Below are 14,917 nucleotides of genomic sequence, written 5' to 3' on the forward strand. Positions count from 1 at the left end.
CTTTCATTGTGGGAATTCATTTAAACATGTGGTAGGCCTCATCCCTCTATCCTATAAGTCTATTATTCTTTTTGTCATATTTTGATCCTTTTGTCTCTCTGTGTTTTATTCTGGATATTTCCTTCTGTCCTAGCTTCCAATTCACTGATTTTTATTTAACCGTGTCTTACTGGCTGTTAATTCTATCAGATTCTTCATTTCAATAATTGTATTTTACAACTATAAAAACTTGTATTTGGTTCCCTTCAAAATTTGCCCTGTTGTTTTTGCTTCTAGTTCTTACCAACAGTTCAAGTTTTATATATTTCATCCTCAAATAGATAAACGTAATTATTTTAAATCTGTGAGTAAAAACTCCAACATCTGGGGTCCTAATGGTTCAGTTTCTGTTGTCAGTGATTATGCTGGCTCTTCTTCATGTTATTTTTTCTCTTTCAGTAATGGGTGAACCTTGATTGTATGTCAGGAATTATATTTGAAAACCTTTCTGTGGAAATAAATTCAAGATCTTAGATAATCAACCTTCTTCAGGAAGGATTTTTGTTGCAATTTCTTCAGAAACCTGGGGACACTAGCAATCTGGGACCATTTTCATTCAATTTCAGAAACTTTTTTTTTTCTGGGCCACCTACAGTGCTTGAGGAACAACTCCAATAATCTTAAGCCCCAGGGCCTATTGCTTCGAGGTCCCAGTATACATCAGAAGGTGTTACCAAGGCTTCCACTTTTGCAGGACCTGGACTCCATTTTTTGTTCCTTGACTCCATCAAACTATCAAAAGTCTACTCACCATTCAGATGCCCCTTCTCAATTCAGCCAACCTTCCAGCAGAAGAGCAATCCAAATGCCTGACTCTCACCTAGATTTTTATCTTCTATCAGATCATAGTCCAGTGATGCTTCATTAGTTTATTAACTTTCTGGTGCATTCACAGATATATTTTATATTTTATCTAGCATTTCTAGTCTTTCTTGGGGGGAGAAAATGGAAGGAGGGTGATGTTGGATTTGAATTATTAAGATTACCCTTACCAGAAGGAGAAGCCTCCTTAAGAATTTTTATTTTTACTTATTTTTTAAAAGATGTATTTATTTATTTTTAAAGAAAGAGAGAGTGAGTGGGGGAAGGGCATGTGGAAAGGGAGATAGAATCCTCAAGCAGACTTCCCACTGTGCACAGAGCACAATGTGGGGCTCCGTCCCAGGCCCCTGAGATCATGACCCAAGCGGAAACCAAGAGTTGGATTCTTAACTACCTGAGTCACTTAGGAGCCCCAAGAAATTTTATTTTCAATTACAAGTGTTTTGAAGTTTTTTGTTTTGTTTTGTTTTGTTTTTTTTGTAAAGATTTTATTTATTTATTCATGAGAGACACAGAGAGAGAGAGGCAGAGACACAGGCAGAGGGAGAAGCAGGCTCCATGCAGGGAGCTCAACATGGGACTCGATCCTGGGTCTCCAGGATCATGCCCTGGGCTGAAGGCGGTGCTAAACCGCTGAGCCACCTGGGCTGCCCTGTTTGGGAGTTTTTGATAAAGTTGCTTAGTTTTAGTTATATGGTATTACAGTAATACAATGTACTATGTCCTACTTCTACATGTTCAAATGTATGGAGGGTGTTTTGTGGACTAATATATGATCACTTCTACATGGGTATCATGTTGTGATATCAAACTTAGGCTTGATAAAATGAGTTGGTAAGTTTTCTGTCTTTTACATTTTGCGAGACATTTGAAATTACGTTTGGAAGTATGTATTACCTGAAAGTAACTTGATAGAACTTTTATGTAAAATATTTTTTCTATTGTTACAAGTTTCTTCTCCATTCTAGCTTTCTATATTTTCTTGAATGAATATTGGTAATTTATATTTCTATTTATATCACTTAGATTTTCAAAATGTTTAACATTTGGGCAGTTTCATATAATTTTCTTATACATATGCAAATATATTTGAATTATATTTCCTACTCTTGTGTATCTGGGTTGTTTCCTCTTCCATTTTTTTCTTTTAGCAAGGGTCTTTTTATTTTCTTTAAGCTATACTGAGCTAATAACAAAAATGGAAATTAAGGCCAGTGGAAAGGAGTAGGGGAAAACTGTGTAAACTATGGTATAATAATAATATGATCAAAGAGCTATTTAAAATTGAAAGTATGTGGGGTTTTTTTTTAAATGCATATGCTTATAGGAAATAGTGTAAGTAGGAAAGGCAGAAAGCATGCTATTATGCCCACCTAAATTACAGCTTTGTAAAAATGTATCTATATGTTATCCAAGATTAAAACAAATAGCAAATGTAAAAATAGTTATACTCATTGGATGACTCTTACTAGTTTTTTTAATTCACTATGATTTAAGTTGCAGTCTCTTTTCCCAGCTATTCATTGTGAGCCACCCCCGGACATTGCCAATGGAGATTTCCTTAGCACCAACAGAGAATATTTTCCATATGCAACCGTGGTGACCTATCGCTGCAATACTGGACATAGAGGGGAAAAGCTGTATGAGCTTGTGGGCAACCCATCAATATATTGTACCAGCGAAGACAATCGAGTTGGCACGTGGAGCGACCTTCCCCCTCAGTGCATTGTACTTAATAGATGCACACCTCCAGACATTGAAAATGCTATAAGGATATCTGAGAACAAAAGTTTATTTTTCTTATATGAAACCGTGAGGTTTATCTGTAAGCCTGGCTTTGTCATGGAAGGACCCTCCAACGTGTATTGCCAACGCCAAAACAAATGGGGGCCGGAGTTGCCAAGCTGCACTAGGGGTGAGTCCGACTGAGGCTTTGAAGGGATCTACAAAAGGCATGAGTTGTCAGAGAGGATCAGGATCCCGATCAGTGTTTGTTCCAGAAGAAGGATGCATGGTGAGCGGTGTGAGGCAATCTGGGGAGATGAAGCATGAAATTAAGAAAGCGTGTAGGCTTGTATAGGTGTGTGCACTTATGCATATGCGCCTTCATTTTGAAAGGGAATCTCGTATTGAGCAATTCTCAGAGCAAAACACCAGCTCAGTCTCTCTCAAATATACTGAAAGCTGAAGTGGACTTTCTAATCAGCTGTACAATAAGCACTTTAAATGCATCATCTCAGCTCCGCTTCATAGCGCTCCTTTACAATAGGGCTGATAATTCCATGTTGAATAGCCAACACTAGAGAAAGGGCTCCCTTCTCTGGGAATGCATTTTACCTTGTGCTGGGAAGAACTCAGTTCTAATCATCTGCCTCTTACTAGCTGTGAGATCTTTGGCTACATCTCTGCCATATGCTTCACTTCTATAGCAGTAACAGGGTGGGGGGGGGTGGGGGCGGGAGTATCATTTGATTTCCTTTGTTACACTTGAACTCCTCTAAGGATGAGGTCCTACCTCCTGGTAAGGGTAAGAGTTTAGCAAAAGACATTTCCCCTAACTGACTGATACTTTGCCCCTGTTCTTTCCGCAGCATGTCAGGCACCTCCAGAAATTTTCCACGGTAAGCACAGCGCAAGGAACAAGGACAGTTTTGCCCCCGGACAGGAAGTGTTCTACAGCTGTGAGCCTGGCTATGAGCTCCAAGGGGCTGCTTCTCTGCGCTGTACACCCCAGGGAGACTGGAGCCCAGCAGCCCCAAGATGTGAAGGTGCCTACACTTTCACTTTCACTTGTTTGCAGGCCAGTCTTTTTGTTCCTCACATGGTAGTCTTACTTCTGTTTGTTGCCGTTGTTGCTATTTTCCTAGGGAAATCATGTGCTGACTTCCTGGACCAACTCCCTAATGGTCATGTGCTCTTTCCAATTAGTCTTCAACTTGGGGCAAAAGTGTCCTTCGTGTGTGATGAGGGGTGAGTGTGACCCGGCCTAGAGACAAGAGTCTCAGGGCTTGATGCCGATATGCTGACACCAGGGGCAATGGGGTGGGGGGTGGGAGGTGGGGAATCTATCCAAAAAGCAAGCTGCCTAACAGAAAAGAAGTTCCCAAGAGGACTAATATCTGAAACCCTGACTGGGAAGGATGGTAGGAGCCAGACAGAACCATGAACAGATGCTTAAAAAGGAAACTTGATAAATATAATGAGCAGCAGGTCTGACAACAGATCTTGAATATCTAAACATTACATGAATGAATAAAAAGTGACCTGGAGGCATGAGGAGACCTGGAGTGACCTGGAGGCATGAGGAGATAAATATTGCAGAGGGGTTGTTTAAAAAAAAAGGTTGGTATATAAAAGAAAGTCATTGATAAGTAACATGTGAGAATTTGTCAAGAAAAATTTAAACCAATCCACAGTGGAATTTGGAATTGGAGTGAAAGAGTAAATAGGAGTATTTTAAAATCTAATTATATATCATCTAATTAGAATCAGGCTGTGTTGAAGGAGCATGAAGACGGATGCTCATGTTTCAAGTGATGTCATTAACCAATTATGGGAATCTAAATGATCTTGGTATTATGTTCCAACACCATTGACAGGCAGAAAGCATGGACGATGGAGCAAGTGTTCTCAATATATTCCAGGGATGCCTGGCAGGCATCTGTCACCCAACAGAGACCTGGAGGCAATACAAGCAGCCACTGGGCTGACAATAAGCCAGATGTTTAAGGAGGATGATCCTCCAGAGAATCCTCTCTTCTCACCTTTTCTTATGTTTCCTAGATAATGTGGTTTTACCCATTGATAATGTGGATATGCTGCAGGTGTCATTCAGGAACATTCTGAATGTGTTGGCAAAAAACAAAAAAAACAAGTCTCTGATGTTTTTCTTCATGTTTTCTGATTTACTTGAATCGGGGAGTTCTTTTCCCCCTGGTTCCATGAAAAGAGGAAAATGCTATGGTTTGCCTTAGAGAACAGAGTTCCTTATAGAGACAAACAGGGAGCTGTCGGAGGGCAGGCGGGACAGGTGACCTCCTAAAGGTTGAAAACCGGAGACAGTTGTTATTGCTCTGTCCTCATTGGAAACGTCAATCTTTCCAAATGTTTTGATCTTGGAGCCTCTATCCACTGAGAAAGCAAGTGAGCTGAGCTTTGTCACCTGGGCTTTAACATAGGCATTCAACTGTATTTCTGCAAAGGGGAGAGAGAAATGGTGGGCTCACCCGGTCACTACTGCTTTTGCTCCTCAGGTTCCGCTTACAGGGGAGTTCTGCTAGTTACTGTGTCTTGGTTGGAACGGAAAGCCTTTGGAATAACAGTGTTCCTGTGTGTGAACGTGAGTACAAGGAATGTATGTTCAGGTCTGCACCTCCCTTCTTGTTTTGTTTGTCTACTGTGTTTTGCTTATAAAATTATCTAATACTTGCCCCTTTGTTTAACTTCACTTTTGATCAAAACATTCCTTTGTTGCAAAGATTGTTTCCAGGGGAGATAAATCTGAGCACCATATGTTTTGGGTATCATCCTATAAATGTTTATAAGCATAATGTGTGCTACAAGTTGAGAGAAATACTTCATAGATAGAGGGAAATGGAGATCCTGAAACATTTTTCCTGTCAAAAATGTGAGTTCCACTTCAACATTTCTATCCTTCCCTCGATCATCTATTCATTGCTAGCCTCATTCTTTCAACAAAATTTTTTGAGTCTTCAAAAGTCTTCAGAAGTCTTCAGTCTTCTAGACACTGGGAATACACCTGTAAACAAGACAGACTAGGACTCTGTTTTCATGTTGTTTATGTTCGTGTGTAGAAGGAAAGGCAAAAAAACAAAAAAACAAAAAAAACAGGGGCACCCGGGTGGCAAAGTGAGTTAAGCGTCAGACTCTTGGTTTTGGCTCAGCTCCTGATCTCAGGATCATGGGATCGAGCCCCACATCAGGCTCTGCACTGAGCTCGGAGTCTGCTTGAGATTTTCTTTCCTTCTCCCTCTGCCCCCCACCACGTTTGTGCTCTCTTTCTCTCTAAAAAAAAAATAAATAAATCTTTAAAAATAACAAGCAAACACGATTTTAAATAGACTATTTCAAATAATATCAAATGTTATTAAGAAAAAACCAGGGTAATGCAATAAAATAATTAGACATTAGGAATACACCGGTAAACAAGACAGACTAAGACTTTGTATTCCTGTTGTTTATATTCATTTTTAAGAGGACAGAAATATAATGTGTTAACAGAAACACTACTAATATATTCAATCTGTTTATTTATTTCTTCATTAAATCAAACAGGATACTGCTTCATCTTTGATCATAACTTTGAAAAATATATGTTTCTAATAGAATTTTTTCAAATGTATATTTTACTCTAGAGTTGTTTGAAAATTTTGTACTGATTTATATAATGAAACTTGATAATTCCATCCTTCATATCTGGAAGTCAGCCATTTGAAAATCATAACTACCCTGGAATATAGTTATGAGGTATGCAAGAAACAAAGAAAAAATTCTCCCACGAACCTAAGTGCACCTAAAATCACTTACTAGAGTATAAACATTGGTTAAGCTATTCCACTTTGATTAGTTTATTCATAATTCTTTCAAGGTATTGTAGCCTCTTCCCAAATACAGATCAAATCAGAGGGGAAAGAAGCTTCTCTAGATAGTTACACTCAAAGGAAGAAATGTGTATCTTTTCAGTGAGAAAAAAAAATCCCTGTAAAAACCAATAAATATCTCAAAAGTCATAATATTTCTGCATCTTCCAAAGCATGCATATGAGCACTGGGATGTTTCACTCATTGTGATGACATTACTATAACCATTCATTTTGTTTTTGAGCATAAGAGCCGCAAGTCATCAAGGAAAGATTAAGTCACTGGTAGACGAATAGTAAGTGTATAATATATTTTGAAAGACTTCTCTGGAGTGAGGATCCTTGATGTCAAAAGATTTTGTCAAAAAAAAAAAAGATTTTGTCTATCTTGTACTTGAAATAGTACTTGATATAGAGTAGATCCTCAAAAAAATTCCTGTAGAATTAATGGATAATTTTCTTCTCAATGGAGTTAAGAAGATTTTATTCTATTTTAAAGAATGAGCTCTCAATTATCCAGAAGCTTTAACTCTCCAAAGAGATCTGGACTCTGATTTCAGTGTCATTTCATTTAGAAGCATCTCAGCAAAGCCCTAATATATTTACTTTGTGATTTATATTATCCTTCAGAGTTTAAATATTTAAGTGGCAACACAGTCACAGCATCCCATAATTGTGGAAAACTCAGATCAAAATATAAACATTTTAATGTAACCTTAAACACTTGTATTTTTTTCCAGAAATCTTCTGTCCAAATCCTCCATCTATCCTTAACGGGCACCACACTGGAACTTCTTGGGGACGCATTCCCTATGGAAAAGAAATTACTTACACGTGTGACCACCACCCAACCAGAGGGATGATCTTCAAACTCATTGGGGAGAGCACAATCTTCTGCACCAGTGACAATCAAGGGAATGGGATTTGGAGCGGCCCTGCCCCTCACTGTGTACTTGCTGGTCCTGCTGGTCAGTACCCACGTACGCCAAATCGATTCAGAACATCTGGCCGTGATCCTTCCTATTTTTATAAGATTATGGTGTCTGTTTGTGAGTTCAGCATTTTCATAAGATCAAGTGTCTAAGTTCCATGCCATAGTGGAAACTGATGTTTCCAAAGTACCAACAGGGTGTGAATAATAAGATGTGAAGAACTCTTCTTTGGTGCAGTGGTGAGCAGACTGGGGTGAGAGGAGAGGGAAAGGTGAGAGGTAGGTAGTAAACACCGTGTATAAATCTAGAAGAAAAATGTATTCATGGAGAGGACATGAGAACAGCTGGCTATGAGCACTAACCAAAACTAGGATAACTGATACACTTCCCTCTAGTTTGTGGGCATGCAAAGGCTAAAACTGGAAATGTGGATATTATTTAGCTAAGGCTTTAACTAGTTCTATACTGAATCCACTAAGTAACCAAAAAGACTCTACCTTTGTAGCTTAGGACCCATACTCAAAGTATGCCCATTTGTCAGCTGGCTTCTGGGCCCCACCTTAATCTTTGTCCTTGAACTTTTCCATCCTGAGAGTTAGAAGCAAGGAAAGATCAGCTCAAGGAAAGAGTTACAAAAAGGAAGAGTCTGTTTCTTCCTGAGGACTGGAGGTTACCTTACCTGGTTCTTGAGGCCTGACTGGGGGCCTTTCCAAGACAGAAGCAGAAGTATGCTGGGGATGTGGCACCAGACTTAGAATACTGCATGCGAGAAAGAAGGAACCCAATGACAAAAGGCAACACATGCTGAAAGGCATTTAACCTTTCTTTGCTCTCCCTCCTCTTCCAGCTGGGTGGTTATTTTAGAATCCTTATAGAATCCAATGAGATTTCTTTAAATGCAGTTACCTAGGCCACGGGCCATGCTTACTGATTGAATGGGCAAATGGAAGCAAACTCCTCCAAAATAAAGGAGGTGGCTGAGTATAGGCTCTGTTCAAACAATGTGGTACACAATACACCCTCTCATAAAAAAGACATAGTTTTTTAGATGAAGCTGCCTGGTGGATTAGTCTGTTTTGTCCTTGTCCTTAAATAGATGTGACTTAGCATCAGAAGGAGAAGAGTGGTATCTTATTTTCCTAGGGCTGCCATACAAGTTACCACACACTAGATGGCTTACAACAACAGAAATGTATTTTTTCGCACATCTGGGGACTTGAAGTCTGGAATCAAGCAGTTGACTGCACTCCCTCCAGTGACTGCACTCCCTCCAGTGACTCTAGAGGAGAATCCTTCTTTCCCTCTCTCAGCATCTGGTGGTTCCTGGCATTTCTTGCCTTGTACACAGCACTCCAATCCCTGCCCCTGTCTTCACATGCCTTCTCTCCTTGTCCCTATGTCGCAAATGTCCCTGTCCTTTCTCTTATAGACACCACCAGTCATTGGATTTATATCCCACTCTGGTAATCTAGGAAGATCCATCTCATCTTTTTTTCTTTTTTCATTTTTCCTTAGAAATTTTATTCTCTAAATCACACTATTTAAAGCTTCTCCTAAAACAGTAAGCACAAGTAATCCAGAGAAAGAAAAGCTAATATATATATATATATATATATATATATATATATATATATATATATATGACAAAAGCATTACAAATATCAATTTTAAATAGAATTTGCCAAGGAAATAAATGATTTTTAAATACCTTTCAGTTCAAAAGAAAATATACCTTTCAAAAATGATCACATCTTGAGATTGTTACCTTAATTATACCTGAAAAGACCCTTATTCCAGGTTTCCATTGTGAGGTACTGAATGGATATACTTTGGGGGGATGGTCATCATTCAACCCACTACAAGTAGTGACTGCTATTTTCAGCCAGGGAGACTATTTACGGTGGACACACTCACAGTGACGTCAGGAGGAATAAATGGAAAGAGAAGGTAAAACCACGTGTTCCTTAACACCAATAAAGGTGGATAGGAACGGTTAACTCTACACGCAGGCAGTCTGATAGGCCTGACACATGAAACCATTAGCTAAAATTCTACTTTGGTAACACAAGAACAAAAAGGCCTGAAAGGGAATAGTCTTCCAAGTAGCAAAAATTTCCTGATGAGTAGATGCTGTTGGAAAGCCCCATCCTAAGGTAACTTGATGGGGAAGAAGAGCTTGTTATTATTTTAAGTCTCTGTTCCTGTGAGCCCATCTACCAGTTCTTTGGAAAGCATGAGGAGGTAGGGTGGAAGTCTCTCTGCTCACTCTGAAATTCCTGTGGTTTTGCTCTCCAGGTTACTGTAAAGCTCCAGAGGAGTTTCCGTTTGCCAAACCTTTGACCGCGATCAATGAGTCTGAGTTTCCAATTGGGACGTCTTTGAATTATAAATGTCTGCCTGGGTATTCTGAGAATACGTTTTCTATCACCTGTTTAGAAAACTTGGTCTGGTCGAGTGCCAAAGATATCTGTAGACGTGAGTAACACCATCCTGGGAGCTAATTCATGTACGTCAATGCATCTGTGGGATCCGATATAATACGTTCACCTTTTGCAGGCAAGATGTTGAAGTTTGTCCAAGATATGTGAATTGAGTGTAGACTTACAGGTCAGCCTTTCTTCTTGCCTGGAGTCTCCACAACTTGACTCGACATTTATTTTGCAGGAATGTCTCTCACAAAAGGAATCACAAAAAAAAAAAAAAAATAGAACTATCCTATGACCCAGCAATTGCACTACTAGGTATTTACTGAAAGGATACAAAAATACTAATTCAAAGGGGCAAATGCACCCCAATATGTATAGCAGCATTATCAATAATAGCCAAATTATAGAAAGCCTAAATTTCCACAGACTGATGAATGGATAAAGAAGACATGGCACCTACATATACATATATGTATATAAATAATGGAATATTAGTCAGGCATCAAAAAGAATGAAATCTTGCCTTTTGCAAAGATATAGATGGGGCTAGTGTGTAAAATGTTAAGTGAAATAAGTCAGTCAGAGAAAGACAACTACCACATGTGGAATTTAAGAAACAAAACAGATGAACATATGGGAATAAGGAAAAGAGAAAAAGCAGAGAGGGAAACAAGCCACAAGAAACTTAATGACAGAGAACAAGCCAAGGATTGACGGAGGGAGGTGGGTGTGCAATGGACATGATGGGTACACTAAGGGGGGCACTTGTTATGATGAGCACTGGCTGTTGTATGTAAGCGAAGAATCACTGAATCCTACTCCAGAAACCAATATTGCACTGTATGTTAATCAACTAAAATATAAATTAAAAAAATAATGTAAAAAAAAGGAATCACAGGCAAAATTTCCATTCCCCGGTGTTTGCCTTTGATGGCTAATACCAGGATTAGAATGAAATAGGGACACAAAAGAAAAGTATGTAGGACACAGGGAATGGTGTCTGACAAAGCAAGATGGAGGGGAAATCCCAAATTTCAAGGCCTCTGATGGAGGCTGATGGGATGAGAAAACTATTCTTTATCCATAAATGAATTCTATCGGGTGATTCAGGAGTAGTCCTTTAAAAAGCAGTGCTCTCTAGCTGCTTGATTCTGGGCTTGTACGGCGAATGTCTTCAAAGTGGTCAAACCTGTGGCACAATCAGCCTAGACAGGCTGTTCAGTATGCTACACTTCAGGCTGAAACTTAAAAACAAAAGTAAATTGAACTCTACACCTAGTCCCAAACTCTGCTTCTTTCTCACAGGAAAATCATGTGGAACTCCCCCAGAACCCATCAATGGCATGGTGCAAATAATCACAGATACTCAATTTGGATCAACAGTTCATTACTCTTGTAATGAAGGGTGAGTTGGGAGCACTATCCCTGAGTTATGAGTTCCAAACAACAAGGCTATCTCTGACTTAGTCTAACACAAGCAAACTACAGTATCCCCTGCATTTCAAAAAGTTAGCAAAGAGTTCTGCTGGATAGACATGTTAGTCAAACACTGGCGTATGATCAAAGGAATATAAAAAAAGTAGTAGCAATCTGTGTTCGTATTTTATTTTTATTTATGTGTTTGAGAGAGAGAGAGAGTGAGGACTAGTTTTGGGGAGGAACAGACAGAGGGAGAGAGAGAGAGAGAGTGAGTGAGAGAGAGAGAGAGAGAGAGAGAGCAGACTCCCTGCTGAGCTGGAAGGCCAACACAGGGCTTGATCCCAGGACTTGGAGATCATGCCCTGGGCTGAAGGCAGACTCTTAACCTACTGAGCCACCCAGGCATCCCTGTATTTGTATTTTAATGAGGGGAGGGTACCAGGCTCCTGTTGAAACCTGGTAAGATAGTCACTGGATCAAAAAGACCAGCGTGCTAAGTGAGTAAAAGGAAAAATGCTAGCAGAACCCTGCATGCGCCATTCTTAACTAAGATCAGCCAGTTCTATAGGTGGGCTGGAGGACCTTGAAGTAGGGATTGGAGAGGAAGTCTTAACATAACAGCTCTGGGAAGTGAAAGTATTAACATGGACACTGAGTGGGAACATTAATGGAGTTCTTGCCCTCAACTTTTCCTTGGCCCAGGAAACCATGCTAGAAACCATTGCCTCAACATAGAGGGAGCAATGAAACAATGTGTACTACTTGTCAGTTGGCACCAGAAATTCAGAGACAAACGCAGAACTTTATTGGACTCTAGGATTTTTATCTGAAAATGCACATGTAACCCAGATAGATGCCAGTGGAGCTCAACTACCCTTAGAGGGGAGAGCTGGTTAAATTGGACACAAGCATCAATCCGTATCTGGAAAGTATAGATTCTGTCCTCATCACCGCCCTCCTGCCACCAATAAGAACTTCTGATTTTTTAGTTCACCAGGCCTTCAAATCACTGTAGCCTCAGTCCACATCAATGAGACATCAAGAAGGTGAAAAGAGAGCCCACAGATAAATGTAAATCATTTCTCTGACAAGGGTTTACTATACAGAATATAAAAGAAGTCCTGCAATGCAACAACAGAAATGTTTACAATGCAATTTTAAAAATTGGGCAAAGGATTGGAATAGACATTTCTCCAAAAAGGATGTACAAATGTCCAGGAAACCCAAGAACAGATACTCAGCATTATTAGTCATCAGAGAAATGCACATCAAACCCACTTCACACCTAATAGGATGGCTATCATAATAGTTTTTTTAATGAAGTGAGGGCAGGATGTGGGAAATATGGAATCCATTTGGCTGCTAGTGGGATAGCTAGTGGGCATGTGAATTCGGGCAGCTGCTGTGGAAAACAGTTCGGTGATTCCAAAGTTAACATGGAATTACCACGTGACCCAGCAATTCCAATCCTAGGTATGTATCCAAACAGATTGCAAACAGGGAATCTGACAGATGTGGGTTTATCAGCTGTCCCACCTATTTGTAAGTACATCCTAATAAATTCTATTTTTTCTACAAAATGACACATTTCACAGATGTTTTCAATTTCATTAGGATAGACAGGAAGTCGTTTTTGCAAAGTATTTTATAATGTATACTTCATAAAGTTTCTTCAAAATATATAATAACAATAATTTCTCATTCATGTGTATCTGTAGATGCATGATTTTCTCAAGTCACTATTGGCCAAATTCTATTTGTTTAACCAGCCACTTTAAAGGAACTCCTCTTAGATATACTTATCATTTCATTCTATTTTTCTTACTTACTGATTGATTTTATTAATTCCCCAGATCAGCTTTCTTTATTTTTTTTTTATTTTTTTTTCTTTTTTTTTTTTTTTTTCAGCTTTCTTTATATTCATGTATATAACCTTGAAGACATTCTAAAGTAAAATATTGGGTTCATGTATTTGAAAATTTTCTTTTTGCTTTTTCTTTTTTAAAAGATTATTTATTTTGTGGAGAGAGAGAGAGAGAGAAAGAGAGAGAATGGGGGTTGGGGACAGAAGGACAAGCCGATTCCCCACCGAGTACAGAGCCTAATGTGGGGTTCCATTCCGAGACCCTGAGATCATGACCTGAGCCAAGGTCAGATTTTTGATGGACTGAGCCACCCAGCACCCCTGATATTTTTCTTGTCAAATAACCAAAGTACTGAATATTCCTCTAAGAACACTTTTGGCATCAGCATCCCGGGAATTTTTGAAGACTAATATTTGCATCAGCACTTATGATGAAGACACTGAATACACTGAATAATGTAAGGTTTATCATCAAAGGCTGTTGAGTACAATGAACATTATTCAAACTCTAACCTTACTATCTAACGTGTGAATTTGGAAAGATTTGTTAAACCCCGTTTTCTCTTTTGTAAAATGGGCTCTATGCATAATATTCACTTCAAAGCATCATTTTAAAGATGAAGTAAGTGAGTCCCTGTAAAGCACTGTTTGGAGCACATGACTCACTGATCATGTGTTATTGTTATCCTGTAGCAATATGCAAGGGCTAGTTTACTTTTGTCTTTGACCAAGATCCAAAACTTTGGATTTTGTATTTGTTCTGTGGTTGTTGATTCCTAGAGTTACTGTTTTGTAATAAGAGTGTAGAGCGGTTTTGATTTCTCCTTTGTGCTAATTCACTGCAGTACACTCTGCAGAGTGATATGTTACAACTTTCATAAATGGCTCCTAGAAAGAAAGCTTACATTCTCTGTGACAAAGTTTAACGCACACTTGAATGTGCTGAGGAATCATGTCTGTAAGCTACTTGTTATCATCTGCAGCCTATTGAAAGTCTTCATAGGTTCCTGCTACTCACACGGCTATACAAAATTGTAGGGAATCTTCAAGGAAGGTGGCCAATGGCCCAGTTAAAAATACAGGGTCCCTCACTACTGAAAAAGGCGGGGGCACCTGGGTGGCTAGGTTGGTTAAGCATCTGCCTTCAGCTCAGATCATGATCTCAGGGCTCTGGGATGGACTCCCACATGTCATCAACACATGGCATGCTGAGAAGGGAGTCTGCGTGTCCCTCTGCCTCTTCCCCTCACCCCTGCTCTGGGGCTCTCTTCTTTCTCTTGCTCACTCTGCCTTTTTTCATAAATAAATAAAAATCTTAAAAAAAAAAAAAAGAAAAGAAAGAAAGAAAGGGGAATGTAGTACTAGAGATACCAGCAGACTCTGCCAAGTTCCTAGCTGTTCCTGTAACTACTCACTATTTAATGACATTGCATTAGACCCCTTACCTTTTACTTAATCTTCATCAAGGTTAACCCTACTCTACATGGAGCATGTGAATAGCTCGGTTGGATATCCTGTATGACATTTCTTACAGTGACAGTATAGATACCTAAAAAATAAAAATGAATGATGAAATGTTCCAACCTTTGTGACCTACTTTGAGTGATTTTGTGGCACAATAGGTAAGGACCCTCTGCGTTTCACCTTTGACTCTTCTTCGTAAAGCCATCATCCTATCCTTCACTCAACAGATAGATTTTGAGTACCACATGATTGAAAGTCTCTAGGGGAGGTGCCAGAGAATGGGATTATTTTAATAAGACATCTTCCCGGTTAATCAAGGAGCCAATTATTTCCTGGAATGGAAGTACACAGG

The 14,917-nt window shown here is 39.2% G+C and overlaps 1 protein-coding gene across 1 annotated transcript in view; it reads left to right on the top strand.

Annotated features, from left to right (window-relative positions):
* Window positions 1-14,917, top strand: part of LOC490269 (complement receptor type 2) — a 101,899-nt gene that overhangs the window by 63,521 nt on the left and 23,461 nt on the right. The window contains 7 exon segments of the mRNA XM_038542030.1: window positions 2,378-2,776; window positions 3,453-3,629; window positions 3,729-3,831; window positions 5,115-5,200; window positions 7,201-7,428; window positions 9,688-9,867; window positions 11,124-11,223. Of these exon segments, the coding sequence (XP_038397958.1) occupies window positions 2,378-2,776; window positions 3,453-3,629; window positions 3,729-3,831; window positions 5,115-5,200; window positions 7,201-7,428; window positions 9,688-9,867; window positions 11,124-11,223 (1,273 nt within the window).

The sequence above is a fragment of the Canis lupus genome, chromosome 7, assembly GCF_011100685.1.
Source record: "Canis lupus familiaris isolate Mischka breed German Shepherd chromosome 7, alternate assembly UU_Cfam_GSD_1.0, whole genome shotgun sequence".
In the NCBI taxonomy this organism is placed as follows: Eukaryota; Metazoa; Chordata; class Mammalia; order Carnivora; family Canidae; genus Canis; species Canis lupus.